Below are 24,294 nucleotides of genomic sequence, written 5' to 3'. Positions count from 1 at the left end.
CAAAAACCTTAATTGAGCAACATTATATGGATGAGAAACCTTAAAGCTTATAAAAGAAAAATCATGAAAGCACATTACAATTCTCAATTGTTTAATTATCACTTGAAAAGCTCATTTAAGGGTGGTTCCCTAAGAAATACTAAACCTTGAACATAACCAAAGCAAGTACCAATAATAGAAACATACAGAATAAATGTCAGCAAACATGTTAATTTTGGTGACTGTGCTGATAACTTACATTATTTGTCCTCTAGCCACTAAACTTATACAAGAACATAATTTATGACAAAAACTCATACTGATACTGAAAACTATCTAAAGCAAAGACACAGTGGTCTAGATGATTTTTTTCTTCGGTGACAAATGGATTAAGCATAAGAGCAAATACTTGTAATATCGAACAAGTACCCAAAATACTTATATGCACTATAACAAGCAGCAGCACACCCTAAAAATGCAATCAATCTGAAAGACTTAGTGTGTATCCTACACTGTAGTTTAAATTTCTTGGCATTGGAGTGGGAAGGGGCGTAAATTTGGCCCGTATTTTGTCTTAGGAAATTTTTCTATATTTTATTAATCATGCTATCCTCTCAAATTTTGTGACTGAAGGACATGTGAAGTCAGTGATTATGTCAATATGGATAAAAATATTGCCTAACAACAGGGTGATTAGTTTTTGTATAAGACACTGGTTCAACCTTAAAACAGCTTTATAGGCACTAATTAAGTGATATACCACTCCTTGATCTGCTTTCACTATTCATCACCCTTTCTTCAAAGTACCCTCTTGTTACTGTTCCTTCTTTCTCAACATTTAACAAGAACTTATTTCACATGGACCACAATGAAGTCCACTGTTGTTATAATTCCTACACTGACGCCTTATTAGCCTGTGTTAAATAAAGTACTGAAAAGTCAAGATGCTTAGAAATAATGTGAAGTCTGTATGATAAGTACCAAACTCTGGTAGACTCGCCAGCCTGTCTCTAAGAGCACGTCTTCAGACACAGACACCCCTAGGCTAATTTGGTTCAAGTTACAAAGTGTTGGCTAGCTAGGTCCATCACAGCTGTAGTTACCCCCAAACACAGTTGCTAGCCATATATCTACCAACCAAAGGAATAACTAACAGCTGAGTGAGCTATGCACCACCTGCCTATGCCAAGGATAAAACTCAAGCCAGTGGATTAATAACCAGCAAAGCTAGCCTCCACACTATCAAGGCACCTTCTGCATGACATACAGAAATTAAAAAGTTTTAAAGTTCTTAGAATTGATCAAACTTGAAAGACTTGTGGTAGCTATGAAGTTGCTAATAATCACTTTCTAGAACATCCTGAATTCATGGACATATGAATCTTACTGGGAGTCAAAGCTGAAATATTAATGTACAGGTTAAAGAAGTCAAACTAAGACTAGCAAATTTATGGCCAGGATGATGGGGGTTATCAAGCAAAGCCTTTTAACAGGCATTAATCTCCTGCCATAGAAGCACAAGTTAACTTTTTCTGTGCAAAAAATAAAGTGTTGAAGACATTGGTAACTATGAGGAGACTACAGTTCCCTGCCAGCAGTGGGGCATGCCAATGTCTTGAGAGGATAGGATCAACAAAAGAAATTTCTATGGTTAGGTGAGACAGGTATATTTATATTCTGTTTGTAAGATGACTGCTCTTCCCTGAAAAAGAGATGATCACTTTATCAAGCAGTCTCATTCCCTGTTTTACAGGGTATATGCTAGCATTCATCATTAAATGTCTAAAAAATTTACCAATCCATGGTTCTCTGACAATTATATATAGAAACCTGACTGGTTAATTAAGCAAGCCCAAGTTAAGTTAATAAAGTCATCTTTTGGATGTGAGCATGCACATCTTTAATTTTCTATTCAGACCTCATACTTTCAAAGGTTTATCAAAAAAATCTAGCATTTCTTTGTGATCTTACAAATATATGGTCCAAGATCTACCAACTGGAAAGACCAATCGACACATGAAAGGTCTTTCCTGGGTATTGTAAGTCAAGCACCAACTGAAGCTACCTGGATGATAAATAATCTAATAATACTTGGAAAGAGGGCTTGAAAAAAAAATCAATTATTTCCACTTCTAAAATTTGGCAACATTAAATAAATTTCTGGATTCAATCACTCAATTCTAATCTTTTTCTAATCACTGTATGGAGAATAAACTACCACTCTATGTACAACCTTAAAAGACTCATACACGTGAACACAGATCCATGCTCACCGATTGGATGCCTTCTTTGTGGTTGATTCCCATTCATGTTTGCGCACCAAACTGCCTTCTAGTTGATCTTCATCTCCACTGGGGCTTGGTCGTTCTGTGCCAAATAAATATACAATGGATAAATTGAAAAGGGATACTCTGGATACTGCTTAATATACACCATTAGGACAATTACCGTTTTATCATACAAAATATTTTTTAGTAAAAAGTGAAATACAAAATTTAAGAAACATTTACAAAATCTGGGATCCTTAATTCACTTATAAGTCTAAACTGTACATACCAGGCAATATTAATATATTAAAACAATTCCTTAAAATGCATAATTCAAAACTCCTGAATACTTGAGTTAGAATTAACATCCAGGATGATAATCATGCATATATGCTTCATGCACATTAGGTAAACATTTTACAAGTATGCTGGATACATTAACTCTGTACAGTATACTCTAAACAATTTATAAAGCAACTTTCAGACTAGCTATAACAATAATATCCCATACATAACATGAAGCTGTAATAATTGATCAACCAAAAACTCAAGGGTAACCTTAAAAACCATATGTACACTAACTGGCAGGACAGGATCTTCACAATATACTACGCTACACTTCACAACCAACACAGAGACCCAAACACAGAAATGCCGTCATTAACCATTTTCAGATATTGAAATTATTTCCTATATGTTATGTTCTGCAATATTTCAATCAATTATATCACTGATATATTGATGCATAAGCAGACAACCAATTTTTGCTAGCACTAAAAGCTTGTTTCTGAAATATATATTTAAAGTAATTAAATACTAAAAACTTAAAAAGGGGAGAGGTGAGTTGCAAATCAGCAGTGACTATATAGTTAATCCATTTAACAATCAAAATAAGTCACAGAAATAATTACAACGAATCAAACTAACAAGCACAAACTGAAATAATAAGTGTGCCCACTAAAACAAGAACATATTTGTAGAACTTTTGATACAAATAAAAGAAATCATTATTTAAACAGTCCCAACCATACCTTCCTTGGGCGGGGCAGGGGTTGTGGGGGCCGCTGCCGTGGTAGCAGTTGTAGTAGGGGCCACTGAGGGTGGGTGTTTTGGGGCTGCATGTTAAGGAAGACAATATCAACTCAGCCTCTTATGACATCTACCAAAATCCCATACAATGCACTTTGCACTTAACTTCAGAAGGATCGGATGAAATGCACACAGAAGTAGGTTACTTACTGTCAAGCATGAGCTTATTACACGTTACCGAGAAATTCGTTTCCAAATATAGTAATTCATCCCTAATAAATCCATATTTTTCTGAAGATTTTCATACTAACACCAATTAATGGCAATGTAAACCTACAAAAGACCTTAACGATGGTTTTATCTTTTCATCACTGCTAATGAATCAAATGAAATATTGAATAAAAATGTAACATTTTTCACCATACATCCTTGTCTTTCCTGCATTCGCGAGGTAGCATTAGAAACTGAGCTTCCAAAGAGAGTTTCTCGGTTTGCTCCTTCAGTTCCTACTTTAAGAAAGTGATACTAAATTAGAGGAGGATTCCCCCTCTCCCATTCCTGCTCCTCTTAGTCGCCTTTTACGACACGCAGGAGATACGTGGGTAGAATTCTTTCTCCCCTATCCCCAGGGATAAATGGGTCATATGAGAAAAAAATAAGTCCAGTCCACCTCTTCATGAGTCAAAATTACCTGCTGCCCTCTCCAGATTTGATTCATCATCGGATGCACTACCCGGTGCTTCGGATGGAGATGACTTGGTTTTCTTCCAGCGGAAAGAGCGGAATGGAGACTTCGACCTAGAACGCACCCTCCGTCGTGACTCCTTGCTAGCAGGAGTGGGGGCTGAGCAGACAGAACAGGAACGCACAGGGTTCAGAACATTGTCGGTAGGACACCGAATCTGACCACAGTGGAGAACTATGAAGCTAATATCAAGAAAGGCAAAACTGGCTTATTACATAGGGGTAATAAGATGTAGCTCTGGTACCTCTGGAGTGCCCCATCACCAGGATAAAAGCCGTTTTAAAGGAAGATAAACTTGAAAAAGTTCTCCACTGAGGCCTAACTTACTTACGAAGCCATAGCTAGGACCATGCCCCATCACCACTTGCTGCCAGTGATAGCATGGCTATGTGAAATGCTTAACAAATATCCACATATGCAGAGAAAAAGCATGCTACAGATCGTGCATCTACGAAAGCTCACGGTAATCGTCTCTCACAAAGAATACTACAAACACTCAACTCATTTAAAGTGGATGGGCAAGTATTACATCAGCAAATATTTTGACAACAAATCTCACCTTGCATGACATCAAATACAAATATTAAAAATTCCGCAGTACCTTAAACATATCAGGGTATGAAAGTCACACAGGCCACAATCCATGGCTGCTATCAATTCCAACTGAGTACAAGTTGTCCCTGCTTAGACTGTTTAATTACAATGCTCTCTCCTGACTATATACAACATCCATACAATACACTTTATCTTAAGCAATCCTTTCACAAGACCTCCTGCATGTTCAAGCCAAAACACACAAAATTTTACTCTCCATCATTCTATCTCCAATTCGGTCAACCCATTATCCTTGTCACCTCTAATTCTAACACATTTATCCTCTTTGTCAATCTTTCTTATTCATTCTCTCCATACGTCCAAACCATTTCAGCACAACCTCTACAACTCTTAACAATACTCTTCTTATTGCTACATCTCCCTCTTACCCCATCATTACTCACTCAACCAACCCTCGTCATATTATATACTGTCCTCAAACATTTCATTTTCAACATATTCACCAATTTCTGTATATTCTCGTCTAGAGCCCAAACCTCATATCCATGGCACTGTCAAGATTACTGTATCTTCAAACATGCCTGTTTTTGTCTTCCCAGTGAGTGATCTCCCTTTCCACACACTCCTCAGAGCTCCAAGAACCTTCATCCCCTCACCAACACTATGACTCAAGCTTCCATGGTTCCATTTGCTGTCATGTCCACTCACACAGGCATCTAAAACACCTCATTTCACTTAATTACTTCCTGACCCAGGAGTCCATTTTATCCCTTCCTGCAGCACGTAGGAAGATGGCTACATGCACTGGTAAGGACCATAGGTCATAAGTGTCGCCATGTATGTGTGTCTATCCACAGCAAGTAAGTAGTAAGTGCTAGAGGCTTTTCCATATGATAGATGTATTGTGGGTATGGAGGGTTTTGAGATAAGTTGAAATGGTGTTTTGTACAGTTTTAATCATGGGCGATGTCCAGAACTTAAGTAACAGAGCATATCTTTTGTCTGTCTGGGCAGTGATATTTCTAATAAGCAAGTCTGGTACGCTGTACTTTAAGTTGAAAGGTCAGTTGTTTGGCACCTGTCACATTATTTCAGTGGATATGTATTCTGTCAGTGAAATATTTGGTGGAGGTTGGGGCATCTCTGTGCAGCAGTTACTGAAGTGTGCAGCAGGAGTGAGCTTTTAATTTCTACTCAGGAAGCTGGTGCTTAATTAAAGTGGTTTGCATGGGAGGGAATTATTGCTGGTGCACAGAAATGAGTGTTGAGCATGTTGAAGTGGGATTGTATTGGTGAGATCTCTCTTTGACTGTGAAAGTGCTGAGTGCTTGTGGTTGCTATGCTGCCAATGAAAGTTATGAGTGCAATATTTTGTGTGGTTTTCGGCTATGCTAGACTTGCTTTAGAGAGGGTAGAAGACCAGATAGATGAGGCAGTTAAATGTGGTGTGGCTGAATTGTTTGGGTAGAAAGTTTTTGCTAGTGCATCCCATCCCTAAGAATGGGGGCTGTTCTAACCCCTCTAAGCACCATCTGTTACTTTGACATCTACCACTTCCATAGTCTTTGAATCCATCCTCAACTCTCATATCCTTACACATCTTGAATCTTGCAGCCTTCTCTCTGATCACAAGTATGGCTTCCATAAGGCTAGATCCACTGGTGATACTCTTCCCAATCTTACCAATGGCTGTTCATAATCCCAAAGAGACTTTGGGGAATCTATGAAGTTGCTCTTGATATATTCAAAGCTTTTGAAAGGATGTGGTATCTGGGTCACATCTCTGAGCTCCCCTTTTTTGGTTTCCCCTAACTCATTTTGTTAATAGATGAGCCTCATACACTGACGACTCAACATCCTCCAAATCTGCTCCTATCACTCAACCTGCATCTCATCTTCACACCTCCTAAATAAACTTCAGTTATCTCTGTTATTAATGTACTAGTGTTTCTATTTTAACTGAATTTTTTTTTTTTTAATTCCTGTTCATAACGTTTGCCTATGTAAATGATAAGTAAATGTGTAAATAACACATATGCAAAAATATATACAAGTACTGAAAAAACATAGAAATTAAATACATTTTTCCATATATATTTGCCATTTCCTACATTAGCAAGGTAGTGTAAGAACTGAGGACTGAGCCTCTGAGGAAATATCCTCACTTGGCCCCCTTCTCAGTTCCTTTTGAAAAATTAAAAACAGGAGGGGACGATTTCCAGCCCTCCATTCCCCCTCTTTCAGTCCCCTTCTACATTACACGGGGAATACATAGGAAGTATTCTTTCTCCCCTCTATATTTAGTGAAATCCAGTAAAGTCTATGTAGAATAAAATCATGCCAGGACTAAACCATAATCCTCCTTTACTTTTTTGTATATGGTGAACATCCATGCCATCAGCCCAGGCTCTTCCCTGTCCACTTTAAACCCACTTATACCAACAGAAAAAAGAATATACATTTTGTTTTTTCTTAAATAATATTCTTTTCTTTCTTTCATACTATTTGCCATTTCCTGCATTAGCGAGGTAGTGTTAAGAACAGAGGACTGGGCCCCCCTTTCTCTGTTCCTTCTTTTGGAAAATTAAAAAAACCAGAGAGGGGAGGATTTCCAGCCCCCTGTTCCCTTCCCTTTTAGTCACCTTCTACAACACGCAGGGAATACGCGGAAAGTATTCTTTCTCCCCTATCCCCAGGAATAATAATAATATATGTACCAGATATATTTTGCAAGAATTCCTTTTTTCTTCACTAGAAAGATTTTTTTTTCATACATATTCACCATTTCCCACATTAGTGAGGTAGCGTTAAGAAGGAATGAGCCTCAGACGAAAAATTAATATCTGAAGAATTATGTAGTTCAGAGGTTAACAATATAAAAATATTTGCATTCCTGCAAGAAACTCTTGACGTCAATACTTATATTAACAAGTGGTATCTCCTTTCCCTTCTCCCTTATGATCAGCAGGGAACCAAATAGCCATTACACCCTGTATCAAATAATATGCTGATGGAATCCTTGGAAATCCAAATTGTTACCTTGTACACTTCAAGGTGAATGACAACAGATCTGATTAACTGTTTTTACATACACTTAATAATACAATAAGCATTTTTGCATTAAGAAAAGTTTAGCAAGCACACTTACCTCTTGTGAGTGAGCAAGAAAGCACTTATTTGCATCATCAAAAAACAATCATAAAATATTTCAATATTTCACATGATACAATCAAAAGAATGTAAATCAATTTAGGACAAATCTATCAAATCAACAAGAATAAAAAGTTATGCTGCCCTTTAAAAAAGAGGTGGTGTACTTACGTGAGGTGACAGGTGACAGGGATGACTGAGGTGGGAGGGTTGCAGAGGCAGGACGCCCTCGAACTGCGCTGGATGCAGGTGTGGGGGTGGCAGGAGTGGAAGGGGGACGTGGGGTGCTAGGTGCACTACCCCCCTTGACTGCTGCACTCTCATCATGCTCTACAACATAGCACAGCATGCACGTCATGCATCATGCACACATCATGCACCTTACAGGTACTAAACAATCTATTGGTAACTTATAGAAATAAAATCTACAATACTTATGCTCAAAAAATTACTTCTTCTAAACAAAGGAATGAGAACAAATTATAATTGTACACATGACTAATTACTAGAAAATACTAAGAAAATTCTGAATAGGGCAAAATAAATAAAATGCATACAAACTATATTACTAAAACAGGCAAACAATTATCCAACCTTCAACAAATCTATTTTCAAGGTACACACCGTGAGTTAGAAATAATGGCCTCACCTTTATCTGTGGGGAACTAATGAAAAATACTGCTCAAGTCATGCAAACCTCCACCAATCAGGATACATTTCTAAGTCCTCACACCAATCAGGTGACACTCTGCTATGCTCAGTGGAAATAGTGACCCAATATTCACCTCATATTGCAGATATCAAAAATATAATGGGAGAAAAATCTCCTAAAACAACCCTAAAAATTGCCATAATATTACTACCACCATTACAAGCAGAGATACTATCATAAGAAACTATGTCAGTTGAGTTATGTCAAACCAGATTCACCAACAACCATAATCCCACAAAGAAATAAAACACATAAAATATTCATATATCCAGATGATTTTCGAGTAGCACTAAATGGAAATCACAGTTCAATGACAGCATGAATATTAGTACAAATTAACCATATCAGAAACAGCTGGGACAGTATGAATAATCCATAATTTAATGAGGCAAAGACTATGTTACTTCGTGACAAACCTCTACTGGCAGTTCTCTAAGCCTTCAAACTTTAATAATAAGCAGCAATATTTACAACAGAAAAATGCTTTGGCAAATGCTTCATAGAAGGAGAGCAATATAATCCATTAGGTTTATCTATGTTACAAGTAGTGATAATTAAGCAGTGTGATAAATTTACATTAGAGGTGGTCAACAAGCATTGTGATCAACAACACAAAAGGTGCGAAGCCTGTCACACATTGCCACTGGTGATTCGTCTTACCTCGGGGCAATGTATGGGGTTGACCCTTTGGAGGGAGCACTGCTGATGGTGATTCAACGGCTGACCATAAAATAATGTAAATAAACATCTCTTCAGCAAAGTGCATGTGAATACTAAAAACTGGTCTGCTTACCAAAGTCATTCCCTATGAATATAAAATTCAGGAACATATAACCTTGCTAAATCAGTAATTACATTTACAATAACATGGAAAGCTATTTTGTTCAGTCAAACTGCTATATCTAACATGGTGATATTCAAAATCATGCTGTGCAGTGTGTTTTGCCTCAAGTGCACACGTGCATAAGCCGTGTGCATATATGCTTCTTCTGTATGCCAGTGCTCATGAATAATGTACATAGTTCTACAAAATGGCTTCTGTCCCAGCTAATATTTCACATTAAGTTGGAAGTTAAAACCACAAGTGATAAGTAACATTTTTTTGTTGCATAAGACCTAGTCCATGCAGTACAGTATGTTAGTATATCTACTATAGATTTACATATACAATGCAAACACACACACACACACACACACACACACACACACATACACACACAAGCATAAATATGCTCATGCATACACATGCTCATGCACAATTAAGATTATACACAAGCATTCATGCATGCACACACACACACACACACACACACACACACACACACACACACACACACACGTGTAAAACTCCCTCCCCATACAGGGGAAATACATTACAAGAATAATTATGCACACACACACATTTCTTACAGAAGGTACTGATAATGGGGAATTTCAAGTATATGGAGATAGACTGATAGGATTTAGATTCTCATGGTGCTAGAGACCTACAAACACACAAGTTCCTAGAGTAAGTATAGGAAAATTTCCAAAAACAGCAAGTCAGTGAAAACGCTATGATGAGAGGGACTGATTCACCCTTATTACTAGATCTTATCTTCATACAGACTAGCATGGATATTACAAATATAATACATGATAAACCAAGTGGAAAAAGTAATCATGTAATGCTTATGTTTGATTACATGGTAAACAAAAAAATTCAAAGAACAGAGATGAGACAAGACTTGAGGAGATATAATTGTGGAAACTCCACAGAACTTAACACTTTCTACAGTAACATCAGGGATATGGAGTTCAGTGGCCAAAAACCAGGGTACTGTGGTCAAAGGTTCTGTGAAATTTACAATGAAAGAGTGGGAGCATGTGTAACTCTAGCCTCAAATACAGAAGGGAAGTTAAACGGAAGAATGGTTTAATCACAGATGTCAACGAGCAAGGGAGCTTAGAGATGTGCAGTAGAGAAAGGGCCCGTAAGTTTAAAACTCCCTCTCTACACATTAAAAAATGTGTAATTACAAATAGGCACTGTAATTAAATACACTCTAGCAGCTGACAAGAGGAGCTCCAGGCAGTGCTTCGTTTTCTGAAGATTTTAGAAGGTCTACAGCTCATGAAGCCTATTATGTACAAGTAAGGGGAACGGACTAGAATGTGGTAAATGTCATTCCTCCCAACATTTACCACTAAACATGACAATTTAGCTGGTAATTTCATGTCTTTAACCTTATGTATAATGTGGAAAATTCTGATACTGGAGTAAACATGGACTGCCCTCTTAGCTCTCAAATTTCCTGCCATGTGTTTACCCAGATTTCTGACCAGCGAATCTCCTATAATCATGGAACAGTCGTCTTCCCTCTTTTCTTGCAAGTTGCTGAGTACTGTAAATCAAGTGTACATGAGTGGGGCTGATGAGGACAGGGAGGAGGGTTGGATAATAGTCCCATGAGTAAGGGGGAGGGTAATGGCTGAATGGGTTGTTGAGGTGTCATAAACTTGGAAGAGGTCATGGAATTAGGATGAGGGAGAGCATTACTGGAGGGACAGGACTAGGAGTTTGAGTGAGAAAGAGACAAGTCTAGCTGGGGCAGAGAGGAGAGATCACTATGGGGTGGGGGTGAACATGATGCTCAGGTGGGTTGTGGGGGCCCTTAGTAATACACGTACTGTATACTTAATATGAGGGTGCTGAATGTTGGGAGATTAATAGGACTTAAGAGTCCCACATTATCTAGGCAGTGCCTGGAGCAAACAAACAAATGGCCTCATTAACTCATATCCCCTCACTAAATATTATGGGTAATGCATCAAAACCACAGACCCCATCAACACAACCACACCCCAAAGACCTTTCCATGGATTCCCTTCATTGCCACATGTGCCCTGATTCAGCTCACTGACATCTGCAGCCCATTATGTACCACATCCTTCCAATTGACCCTATCCCAAGCAAGCCTCATTCCCTCTTGAAATTTCAAACTCCAAACACTCAAAATATCGTTCATTCCATCCTTCCATTGCCTCTTTGGTTTCCCCCTTTTCCTTATACCCTCCATTTCCAACACCTACAGCCTCTAAGTCATCTTATCCTCTTTCATTTTCTCCAAATGTCCACATCATTTTAGCACAAGCTCTTCTACCGTCATACATACTCCTCTTATAACCATATCTCTCGCTTACATTCTTATTCAATCAACTATCCTCCTTATGCATTTCATTTCCAACACATCCACCCTCTTCTGTACTTGCATCCATACACTTTCAGATCTATGTTTTCATCAAATATACCCATCTTTGTACCCTTAAATGCACCCGGACCTTACCCCCCCTCACCCTTTGGCTCACTTCAGCCTCCAAGGTTCCACTTGCTGCCATGTCCACTTGTGGGTATTTGAAACATTCCATATCCTCCAGGTCCTTTCCATTCAAACTCATACTTCTACTAACCTGTCTAATACTAAATACACAGGATAAGGGAAATACGTGATATGCCAGTTGGAAACACAGACACCTAAACAGATTCCACCACTGGTCACTCCCACAGGAGTAAAATGCCTCCCCATACAAAAAAGAGGTAATAAAAAATAAGCAATCAAACATGTAAACATCATTCATTCATTCATTCTCCACTTTATTCTCAAAGAAAAATACTTTCTGAAGCATAGTACCATGTGACCTCTGATAAGTGAGTAATAACTAAAAAGATTAAGATAGGATCTGGGGATAGAGCATCAGATCTATCTCTGATATGTTTACTTTGCATGCATTTGTACCTTAAACCCAGTGAGCCATCTAATCTTTTGTGAATTGTCCTCAATTATAGACATAACTGAAATTATTAAATTATATTAGCCAATAACCAGAGACTTTAAGCGGACCTCAGTTTTCATAAACCTTCAAAATAACAATTCTTAAACAAAGCAACTGCACAGTAAGAATCACATGCACACATTAAAGGTCCATACAGGAACTATGGACAACCCAGACCTCATGTGAATCAGACCTCAAGGATAAACCTTACAGCTTACATTTCAACGTACTTCCAATGCCAATCTTTTGATTCAACTAATTCCCTTGCCTATGCCAAATTTCTAAACACTTAATTTGGAGCTGTAATTTTCAATAAATCTATGATATAAAGTTGGATCTTTAAACAAATACAAGAAAGTCAGAAAAAGTAAGTTATAAGTAATAATAAAAAAAAGGTAAATAAATAATATGGTCCCTCACATTGCCATTACCATATCCTTTGAAAGGTATACATTTGCAAGAAAGATTAAAGATAATTTCTGCCAAGACCAAACAACTGAATACCTTGACATGGTAACTTTTTCCTGGATCTGAATATTTGTCATCAACTTCAAGGTTTCTAAGGTTAGCTTAAAGTCTCAAATTTCATCAAGATATTCCCTCTTACGAATTCATGCATTAGATTTAGAAGACAGGTCACATCAGCTAGAATAAAGAGAAGTTGATGCCTCCACCCTTCCAGAACAAATGCTTGCAGGCCACACTTTTAATGTCATAAACATCACCCACATCTAAAATATATCAATAAGGTTTACCTTCTCGTGATTCATCATGTTCCTCCCCATTAATGTGCGAGTCATCTGCTGAACCATCAATTCTGGAAATATACCAGAGTCTTAAGTTAAAAGGTAATATTTGTGATTCATTTTTTGTTAGAACAATCATGATGCTACTCTCTACTCTAACCAGTGAGTATTCTTGTTTACTTAAAGCAATCTTACCACTGTCTGAGCCTATCCATATTACAAGACAATAATTCAGTGTATTCAGAGAGGAAATCAAACATTATCACAATAAACACTGAAAAAATATATAAACTAAAATGGCTACCTTCTTTCTTTTAATACTTAACTGCCTCTCCTGCCTTTGAAGGGTATTTTCAGAGACAAATGAACAATAGCCTTAGCTGCACATTTCTAATCTTTAGCTTTCATGCATAATGTACCAACACCAGACCCATCATCCAGAGAAGAGCACCATAAACTACTCTATGGTGTATTCTGACTGATTCATATGTTGCTTCTTTAATTAATATATTCAATTTCCTTACCTCTGAACATGAAAAATTACATTCTCACAATGAGCTTGTAAAAGTGCCCTCCTCTCTTTTTTAGAGGCCAATGGAGTTCGATATCTTCAATTCACATTTTGCATGCAAGTAAAAGCCCTTTTGGTTGTTTCTTTTCAGTGACTCTTTCCTCTTCTTCCTATTTTCACCTTTTTGTATGACATTTTGAGTTTATATAAGGTCTATGTCCATCAATCCATTCATTTCCTTCCCTTACTACCCCAAGTATACTCAGGCTGAGCTTTTGTGTAAATATCATTATCCTGAGTTGACTCGGGTCACTAATGTTTTGAAAATTATTATCTCTTAAGATAATTCGTGATCAACTTACGACTAAAACTGAAATTATTGAATGTAACTCCGTGGTTGCATGTATTCTGTCCAAGCAGTTTGGCACAAACTCAATTTTGCTTCAGTTAGGTTGTAATCAGGGTTCTGAGCGAGATGGTGTTACCACACAATTGGTCCATATTATTTCTAAAGATAAAGTCCAGAGTATAATTTCATCTGTTTGGTTTTATCTGCTGAATGATGGAAAATTTGTGACACAGTAAGAATGACGTTTTTTGCAGCTGTTTATCCAAATGTCTCCAGTTTCATGAATTTCTGCAGCAGTGTTATTTCCTACCTCTCCCATTTTCTGTTTGGCAGGTTGAAGTTTCCAAAATGATAATATTTGGGACTGGATTTCTTGGGCTAAAAAATTCATACTATGTCTCATCATCCCATAATTTTTGTTCTAAATATGATGGTCTACAGCTTACTGAAACGACCAAGTTTTGCTTTTCAACCCTGTCAACGAGTTTAGGAGCTCAGTTGTTATGAGAGGGTCTTTCATATACAGTCCAACTCCACCACAAGATCTAGTCCTGTCAGGCAGTAATTTGGGATCCGTATTTCACTATTCATGTGGTCTTTTAAGTGTGAAGGTTGAAAATGCTGCATTTGACTTGTCCAGCAAGCCACTTTATAATATAAAGGGGATGACACAGTGAATGGGTTCATTTTTCACAGAATACTGGAATGCTGGAGTTACAGCTGTTATCCACCTCTATTTGGCTAAATACACCAACAAATCACTTGATAATGTATCTGACATTCATTCATTGCTTTTCAAGAGAAGTAATTGCAGCAAACAAAAGATCTACAATGAGAAAGAAGCAACTAACCCATCTGTAGGTTGATCTGGTGACTGTGGTGGAGGAGCAGCTGCTTGTCTTGCCAACTCCTCTTGTCTTTGCCGCTCTGCCTCCTCCTCTTCTTGTTTCCTCTTAAGTTCTTTCAATTCATACTGAAATAACGAATTCAGATAAGAGGATGGATATGATTACAGGCATTAGAATGTCTTTTATCAAAGTAGAATGTTCCACAAGTGTGCTATTTACCCATAACAAGGATAACCAGTACATTGTTTCTAAATGCATATCAAATACTTAAATGTCCTCTCTTTAAATTTTAAATTTTCTCATCTACAAATATAAGCTCTAACATAAACATTTTTCACAAGTCTTGAATAGGAAACAGAAGCAACACCTTATAAATGCAATACTTACAGCAATTTCCCCAAGTCTTACAAGTTACAAAACAATCACACAAGAATTCAAGGGGTTTTACTTTCCTTATGGAGACCATCCAGATTTTCTTTGATCTGCCTTACTTTTCTTTCAAGAAAGAACAAACAGTGTCCAGCTTGGTTTAATGACAGAAATTCTGCATATACACATCAGTGGTAAAGGCTGGCTTGTTTACCAGTATGTTTAAAAAAAAAAAAAATCTATCTCTCATTATATGACCAGTATAACTTGTTCTCTGTATATGATGATGTTCCATCAAATTTCACAGTGAACTTGTCCACAAACTCTATACATTGAGTTAAATTAATGAGGTTTCAGTTTTGAAAAATTTTCATATGTATGAAACACTAATGTTTACATTCTTTCCTCAATATTTCTAAAATAATGATAACTTCAAGATCTCCATCAAAATAACTAGTGATGGAAGGTCTAACTACAAACAACCAGTTACAATTTTTCTAACCCCAGTAACCAGAAGTGTAAATATCATTCCAACACATCCAGTTACCATCTTTCTAGCCCCAGTATCCATACACAAATATCTCAGAATACAGAAAAACAAGTGCTATTCCAACATTTTTCATATCTTTGAAGGTCCCACAGCAATACTATGATGAAACTTTCATCTCTTTTATGAAACTCTCATCTCTTTATACGTGGCCTCCAAGCACAGGTAAAATTAGTTGGGAAAACTACTGTATCCCTTTCAACCTACACATCTATTTCACAATCTTACTTCAAGGTTCCAAGATCCAGTAACTTCCATTACATCAATGAGCGAAAGAAGGGGAAAAAATGAGAAAAGAATGAAATAGAAAACTAGCCCAAAATTTCAAGAAAGCACTGGTGCAATTTTCAATTTCATCATTGCACTCCCAAAACTGTTCAACCTGTCACTGATGTTCATTAGTCAGGATATGAGATCATGAAGCATGGCAATATTTGTTTGTATGGGCAGGGTAAGTGGAAGGCAGCTGAGTACATGTTCAGCTTCTTCAGAGTGGAAGTTACATCTAGGGTATGAGGGGTCCTGTGATGTGCTAGATCAGTGTGTATTGCTGAAAAGATGGGTGGTGTCCACAGTGTAGACATGACTCATGTTTATAATAAAAATTGGTGTCTGATTGGTGTATGTCTGGTGGAATGAAGTTAAAGATTGGGTTGGGGCATCACTGATGTATAATTGTTAAGTCACTTTGATGTTCATATGTTTTGTCAAAATGATGTATGAGGCTGGTGAAAATATGATTATGGTATAAAGGTTAGACAAGTTATGAAATGACTGGGAGCAGAGGGGACCAACTCAGCTGCATTAAAATGGATGTCCAATACATTGGAATGGGATGAAACTGGTGCTACTTTTGTTCAATCTGTATGTGCTGAGTGTTTGCATTTACTAAGCAGCTCAACACTGTTCTGAGTGACCCATTTTGGGTGGTTTCTAGTTTTGTCATCCTTACTTATGAATAATGCAAGTAGTAGTTGGTAGGCATTCAACAACCATGAAGGTATATTATCAGTACTACCCAACTGGGTATCAGGAGGCTTAGTGACAGCATACAATCATCCAATCTTTCCTTCTCATACAAAATATATATATTTCCTTGTCATACAAAACACTTGACAACATCTAACTCACACAGCTCATTCTTCATTGCTCTAGATTTTCCTGAGGTGAGACTAGGTGCTAGCCCTGCCTTTCAGCAAACTGACAGGAGCTATAGATAGAAGCAGCAGGTAGGAACATTTAGGCAGGAGCATTAGGTACAAACAATGGGTACAGGTAGAAGGTAGGAACATTGAGCAGGAGCATTTGGTAGCGGGTGTCATTAGGAACATTAGGTAGGAGCCTCTGAAAACACTCTTAGAGTTGCCCTCTGCCAGTGGCCTATTAAGGGTGAGGCACTAAAGGCTAAGAAGTGGCACTGGAGTTCACTATTTATGGAAACTACTGTCTTAGCCACAGCACTGTGGGAGTTCCAGGTGGGAACAAGCATCAGAGATAAAGATAGAGAAATAGATAGATAGATACCAAACACAACTTCTTGCAACATATGACAACTCTGTATGTAAAAATCATTAATTCATAATATTTATAAAAAATCAAATAAGATCCATGGATGGTCTCCTTAAAGAACTACACAAAAACCAAATACACACACAATCACTGAACATACACTGACTTCAGTTCTAATAAGATATAAAATTTACAACTAATTCAGTTTACAAAAAGGCATGAAACAAAACTACTTTACCTCTACACCCGACAGAGCATGCAGGTTATTTCTTGCTGGGTGTCTAACATTTATCAACTTAGGAGAGGAATCACAAGTATTGGGTGGAGTGAAGGGGAATGGAGAGATAGGTGAAGGACACCCCTGTACATTTATCCCATCCAGCTTTCCTACTAAATGATCAACATTTCGTATACTCTCTCTCAAGCCCTCAGGAGGAATAATTGAATAATAACTCATGATGGAATCATTATCAGAACAATACTGAGCACAAGAATTCTGATTTCTAAACTTATGAAGCTGGTCAATTTCAAAGGTACCATCACCACATTTCTGAGTTATACACTCAGATTTCTCAACTAAATTTTCTAGGCTCCAGTACTCAACAGATTTGGGTGGACTGGTCAATTCAGTAACATCTGAGCCTTCACATTCTAATTCATAAATGGGTGGAAGAGTGGTACTGTCATCAACTGAGTCTGTATAACCATATATCTGACTCTTTCTGTGTGACCTATAACTATTTAATGTATCAATAAGATCTTCAGTCCCTTGTTCAGTATTACTGTCAAGATCTGAATTTCTGTTCATTTCATCTTGAGCACAAAACTCAGATATTCTGTACACAGACTCCTCCAAATATGGTGCTTCATACTCATCCAGACTCATAAACTCATAAACTGAACCATTTGATTTACTTTCACAACCCACATCTAGGGTATCTAAATGAAAAGTCCCCAGTTTTTTTTCACTCTCTCTATTTTCTAAAGATAGGGACTGAGTAGCTGATGTATGAGCACTATTAAAAGAAACTCTGGGACTTATTTGCAAGGAATCACCAGGAGGAGCACTAGTGGGTCGTTCCTCATAGTGACTACAACGCTGACTTAACATTTCAGAAAATAGATTGTCTGTATCTGTGTCTTTTATGTGAATAGTCTGAGACAGTTGTGGATTTGAAGTAGAATTTAGCCTTTTTCGATATTTTCTTAGAGATCCCCTAATATTTGCCTTAGCCCACACATTTTCTGGTGCTATACGAATATTACTATGTCTGATGGCCTGCAACTGTGTTAAAGCTGGGCATGAAAAAGCCGTGAAGAATGCGTGTACAGGGGTGGGAAGAGAGTGACGCCGGAAGCTAGGAGGACGAGGTGAGTAGGGGGGAAGGGGAATGCAGCGGAAACTGGTCCCACCACCACCGTCAGCTAATGATCCTGAACCACAGACTTTAATGGCTTCAAGCTGTCCACCATCACCAAATTAGACATGCAATAAGAACAAAAATAAGCTCAACATATAAACAATACACATGCACATAGGTTGATATAAATTACACAGGACATCAAATGAAAGACTACAAAAGGTTAAAGACAACACAAATAGCACTGTACAATGTAAATGATAGGAAAAATACAATTTACTACAAAGTACAACAAAAGCATTATGAAAATGAGTGAAGTTTGAAAATGCAAGCATACTTTCCATCACACAAGTAAAGGCAGTATCTCAATCCTACTAAAGTACAAGGAATCTAAAAGGTAAAATACTCAAAGGTGAGGATTTAGAATTAAAAGAAGGAACATACAATATCCAAATTTATACTTGAAAGACAATTATATAGCTTTGGGGACAACTAATCAAAAATTAGAATATTATTTTCCAATTAATTCCTTTTTCTAATTATGAAAAAGTCATTGTCTATAATTCTCAAAAAGTCAGCAACTACAATTACAGCAAATCTAATGGTATCAAAAAATAGTATATCTTTAGTAACGTATCAGTACAACATAACTGTTTCAAATCTCACCACAAGTACTCTAAAGCAACTCTACTAACTAAAGATGTGAAAGTAACTTTTCAATTAAACTTTTGTAAAAATGCTGTTTTAGGGACCACACTGTACACCTCTAAACACAATCATAGCATCTGCTTAGCAATGATGTTAGACTTAAGCAAACTATAGCATACTCCAAATATGATACTGTTTTTCAGAGCAACAAAAACATCTTTAAGAGTACAAAGACATGAGAAGCTTCTGAATTTGTCATACCACTTTGTGACTGGAGAGAGCAAAGTTCTCTGAAAATATAATTCACATCTTTGGTCTTTAACATTACATATCTAAAAACTTAAATAATCAAGGAAAGGATACTAGAAAGTAGCAAGTAAGCATCTGAGAACCTTCTGGTAAAAAATGTAACTACATGTAACTACAAACCAATTTCAGTAAGAGATAATGTCAAATATCAGAGGAGAAAGAGCTCTCCAGTTTGTGATAAAGTACATTCATTTAATTCTAAAAGCAAAGTTTCCCATTAGTAGTCACCTCTTAATACATCAAAGTTTCCCATTAGTAGTCACCTCTTAATACATATCATGTAGTATTACAATATGAATAACAAGAATGTGTATCTTCAATAACTGAAACCCTTCTGACCACAAAACACCCACCAGTATCATCTTTGGTGTACAACATAGTATTCATCCACATATTTGATTTATCCTGATTTACCCAGTTTCTCTGAAAAAAAAATTCAAGTACCTCATTATTCAAACCTACCTCAAAACTCAAACTTTCACTCAGTTAGGCCCAAAAAAATACTGAACAAGCTTGTGTCAGTACACATCATAACACTAGTCTATACTTACAAAAAAACTTTTTTTCATTAAGTCTACCAATGCCCTCTTTTTGGCAAACTACATTATTATTATGTTAGAAGAATTCAAGTTTCTTCCCAATGTTTAGCACAGCTCCAACCCACTCAATACAAAGTTCTGTCCAAAAATAGACTATGTAGAGAGATTTAGGAGCTCATTCATCTGTCACAAAAAACATCTCTTAGACATTTAATGCTTCAAGAGATATTTTCATACCATCAACAAACCATAAATTTATAAACTTTGGTCTTAGTAAGCAGTGGTTGAAGAACTGAGGGATCTGATACAATAATCATATGAACATTATCAAAATGATGCACAAAAAGCCATCCTAAAGGCATACCTAACTCATTGCTTTAACAAATTTTCAAAATAGTACGATGATGAAAAATAATTTAATCGAATACCTCCAGTCCCTTAATTCTTCTAGTAATAAGTGTCTGCTCAAATAGCTACAACACAGGTACACTTGTTCATGAAAGATATAACATGCAATTTCTAAAAATCCAAACCACAGAAAAAAGAAAGACTATTACATAACACAATTACTTTAATTCATGACACATACTTTGAAACAATCACTCTAAAATGGCGAAACAAGCTCATTAATTTGGTTAAAATGATTCAAAAATAAAGCAATTATATCCTTCATGATCACTGCTGTACATCTAACATTCACCGGGTCATCATCTGTGTAGCGTTGACCATAGTACAGAGCTCGGCCTTGATCATCAGTTAGGCCTAGCCGCTTATCCTGTTCCCGCAATTCCAGCTATCATCCATGCAACAGTGAACACAAGTAAACTCTCCTGAATATCAAATATGCAACAAAACCTTCAAAAGCTAGACTATCATCTTCGTACTGTTTCTTTCTATATCTAAAATAACCCAGAAAATGATTAAGAAATAACTACTATACTTCTAAATAAACTATGTCCAACTTGACCATAAATCTACTGATAAAAAGTCTTCCTTTCTTACACACTTAAGCCATAATTTTGAAAATATCATTATCAAAATAAAACTTATTAATTACCACTGATTCTACACAAATCAAGGGTTGTAGGAATATAAAATCACATTTCCTTTTCTTCAGTTGATTAGTTCTGTACATTAATTTCACCCCAATAAGACTAAGCGTTCTGCTTCCAAAAGAGATATAAAAATAAAAATTAAAAACAAGCAAAATTTGGACAACATTTATGAGGGATGCACTGGAACCTAATAAACAAACTACACATAAACTAGTATAAAAAAAATAACTAAATATGACCTAACACTGTTACAAAACTTTACTCAATAGAGCATGTGAAAATGTGTTTTCATCATCTTCAAGTTACAATATAAATCTAAAGTATCACAAATACCAAAGTGCTAGCTTCTTAATAAATAATTCATAATCAAATCTTCATACATACATATTTGCCATTTCCCGCATTTGCGGGGTAGCATTAAGAACAGAGGACTGAGCTTTAGAAGGAATATCCTCACTTGGCCCCCTTTTCTGTTTTTTAATTTGGAAAAGTAAAAAACAGGAGAAGAGAATTTCCAGGCCCCCCCCCCCCCTTAAGTCGCCTTCAACACGCAGGGAATACGTGGGAAGTACTCTTTCTCCCCTATCCCAGAGATAAAGCATTAATATATCATCATAAAAATAAGTCAGAAATCATATCCTGCTGTTACAGATATTCACAACCTAAAATTCTGAGATGATTTACGAGCAAAAATCCATTTCAACTTACTTGTAAGCAATTCACAGAAATACGGTTAAATGGCAATATCAAACCGAGTCATCATACACCATTCAAGATGCAGGGTTGTTTGACACATTAATTTACGTCATTATCATAAACTATTTAAGATGCAAGGCAGTTTGGATACATTCATCACTGAAGAGTGGGATGAGGTTCTCTTTGTTATCTTCTGCACACCGCAGAATGAAGGCCCTCTCATAGGCAAACAACCATACAATCATATGGCAACACTCTGACACCACAGTATCAACAAAAAACATTACACAAGTAGCTCCCTAAGAAAAAAAATCCTGCGTCTCCATAGAATCCTAGTATATTTCAACACACAAACTTGCAAATACAACAAATACATGAAAAATACCCTACAAACAAAAATACAACCAAAAATACAAAATACAGGCAAATCTTGCATCTTCCTATGTTTTGGAGCCAAGATGGATAACACTCCTAACTAGAATGCTGGCTGTGAATTTTGGGTTTTTCTTCCTTAAACCAGCATTTCTCCTTTTTTTTTAAACATGCTCAGCATTTCCCACTTGAGTGAGATAGTGTCAAGAACTGATGACAGAGTCACACAGGGAAAATTCCTCACTTGGATCCTTGCTCTGCTCCTTCTTTTGGAAAGTAATATAAGAAGGGAGGATTTCCAGCTACCCGCTCCCGGCCCTCTTAAATGCCTTCTACAACATACATGGAATACATGAGCAGTATTCTTTCTCCCCTTTTCTTCACTATTATATTCCACCTTACCAAACCAATGGAAAAAGCCACAGCAGAAATGTTATCCATTTCAATCTGCAAAGACTACAATTGTTCTGGGATAAGCGAGGTGGACAAATGAACTTTGATATCAAAGTTTCTATGAGAGCAATGAGTTAGCCTGGTGTCCTTAAGACATTCTTATAACCTGACAACATCAACATTAACATGGAAATCAAGAAAAAAATCTGGCCCCCTAAGAGGGTGTTTCCAGTTTCAAAAATTCAAGATATCACAAATGGGCCACTATACCACAAAGGCCGGGCAACAGCTACCTTGTATATGACTCATCACAGCCTTAAAGAAATTATGCTAGTTAAAGCTTACTGATATAATTGTTTCTGAATATGTGAGGTAGAATTTTCATGGACAAGAGATGCTAAGTTAGCACCACCAAGCATCACCTGTAAGAACATCTGGCTCCCTATAATGCAGTAGCATTCAGTAATGAAATCCATTTTATGAAACTATAAAAAAAAAGCTGTGATTACACTTCTTTGACTAAATAAATACCCACCATAGAGAAACCTTTTGAATTTCATACAAAAAAAAACTCCATATGAATGTAAGTTCTTATACATGAAATTAAAATTAAAGAGTAACAATATCTAAAATAAACCTTCCTTTTAATCCTATATGATGAAGATTACTTACAGTGGTTAGCCTTTCTAAGGCGGCAAACCGCTCTTCCTGGGCTGTGCATGCTTTCTCAAATGCCTCGTGCTTCTTGATAAGGTTTTCAACTTCATCGATAGAGCTCTGAAGCCATAAAAGAAAAGTTAATGCCTGAAATTTTCAAAACAATTCAAATCACAAAAGTATTCAAAGGGCTATAAACTATACTCATGTCAACTGCAAAAAAAATTACACTCAACTAGATCATTTCATATCTCTCCAATGCTAAGCTGAGTATCCAAAACTAACACTACAGACGCAGAATATGCTTCATGAATATTGGGGGTTCATCAGACACAAAAATGTATGCCTTGACAAACAGGTAGATGAGTTTTCTTTATATGTAATGAAGAGCATTCGAAATCCATGAATGTATCATAACTGGAAAAGTTTTTTTTTTTTTTCCTGTCTCCCGCATTTGCGAGGTAGCGCAAGGAAACAGACGAAAGAAATGGCCCAACCCACCCCCATACAAATGTATATACATAAGTCCACACACGCACAATACATACCAACACAGCTTTCCATGGTTTACCCCAGACGCTTCACATGCCCTGATTCAATCCACTGACACCACGTCAACCCCGGTATACCACATCGATCCAATTCACTCTATTCCTTGCCCTCCTTTCACCCTCGTGCATGTTCAGGCCCCGATCACACAAAATCTTTTTCACTCCATCTTTCCACCTCCAATTTGGTCCCCCACTTCTCCTCGTTCCCTCCACCTCCGACACATATATCCTCTTGGTCAATCTTTCCTCACTCATTCTCTCCATGTGCCCAAACCATTTCAAAACACCCTCTTCTGCTCTCTCAACCACGCTCTTTTTATTTCCACACACCTCTCTTACCCTTACGTTACTTACTCGATCAAACCACCTCACACCACACATTGTCCTCAAACATCTCATTTCTAGCACATCCATCCTCCTGCGCACCACTCTATCCATAGCCCACGCCTCGCAACCATACAACATTGTTGGAACCACTATTCCTTCAAACATACCCATTTTTGCTTTCCGAGATAATGTTTCGACTTCCACACATTCTTCAAGGCTCCCAGGATTTTCGCCCCCTCCCCCACCCTATGATCCAC

At 37.1% G+C, this 24,294-nt stretch overlaps 2 protein-coding genes across 35 annotated transcripts in view; both read right to left on the bottom strand.

Moving 5' to 3' along the window:
• Positions 1–24,294, bottom strand: part of beta-Spec (spectrin beta chain) — a 211,948-nt gene that overhangs the window by 26,038 nt on the left and 161,616 nt on the right. For 4 of the 34 annotated variants that reach the window (XR_011714206.1, XR_011714207.1, XR_011714179.1 and 1 more), the window contains 8 exons: positions 23,175–23,279; positions 20,687–20,779; positions 14,708–14,829; positions 13,006–13,067; positions 9,098–9,157; positions 7,897–8,055; positions 3,967–4,119; positions 2,253–2,346 (listed from right to left, as the gene is read on the bottom strand). Coding sequence is in view for 12 of the 34 variants with exons in the window: in XM_071674501.1 (XP_071530602.1) it covers positions 2,253–2,346; positions 3,967–4,119; positions 7,897–8,055; positions 9,098–9,157; positions 13,006–13,067; positions 14,708–14,829; positions 20,687–20,779; positions 23,175–23,279 (848 nt within the window). In the remaining 22 variants the exon portion in view is untranslated. Of the gene's footprint in view, positions 1–2,252; positions 2,347–3,277; positions 3,362–3,966; positions 4,120–7,896; positions 8,056–9,097; positions 9,158–13,005; positions 13,068–14,707; positions 14,830–20,686; positions 20,780–23,174; positions 23,280–24,294 lie in introns of all 34 variants that reach the window. The other 30 variants (XR_011714209.1, XR_011714184.1, XM_071674660.1 and 27 more) reach the window with 15 other exon arrangements.
• Positions 14,837–18,609, bottom strand: LOC139753173 (uncharacterized; the record flags this gene model as incomplete). The annotated part of the gene is made up of 1 exon (XM_071669361.1): positions 14,837–18,609. A coding segment is annotated over one exon (1,251 nt), but the record flags the coding sequence as incomplete, so codon positions are not given.

Source organism: Panulirus ornatus, chromosome 2 (assembly GCF_036320965.1).
Source record: "Panulirus ornatus isolate Po-2019 chromosome 2, ASM3632096v1, whole genome shotgun sequence".
Lineage (NCBI taxonomy): Eukaryota > Metazoa > Arthropoda > Malacostraca > Decapoda > Palinuridae > Panulirus > Panulirus ornatus.
This window is presented reverse-complemented; position numbering and strand designations above follow the sequence as displayed.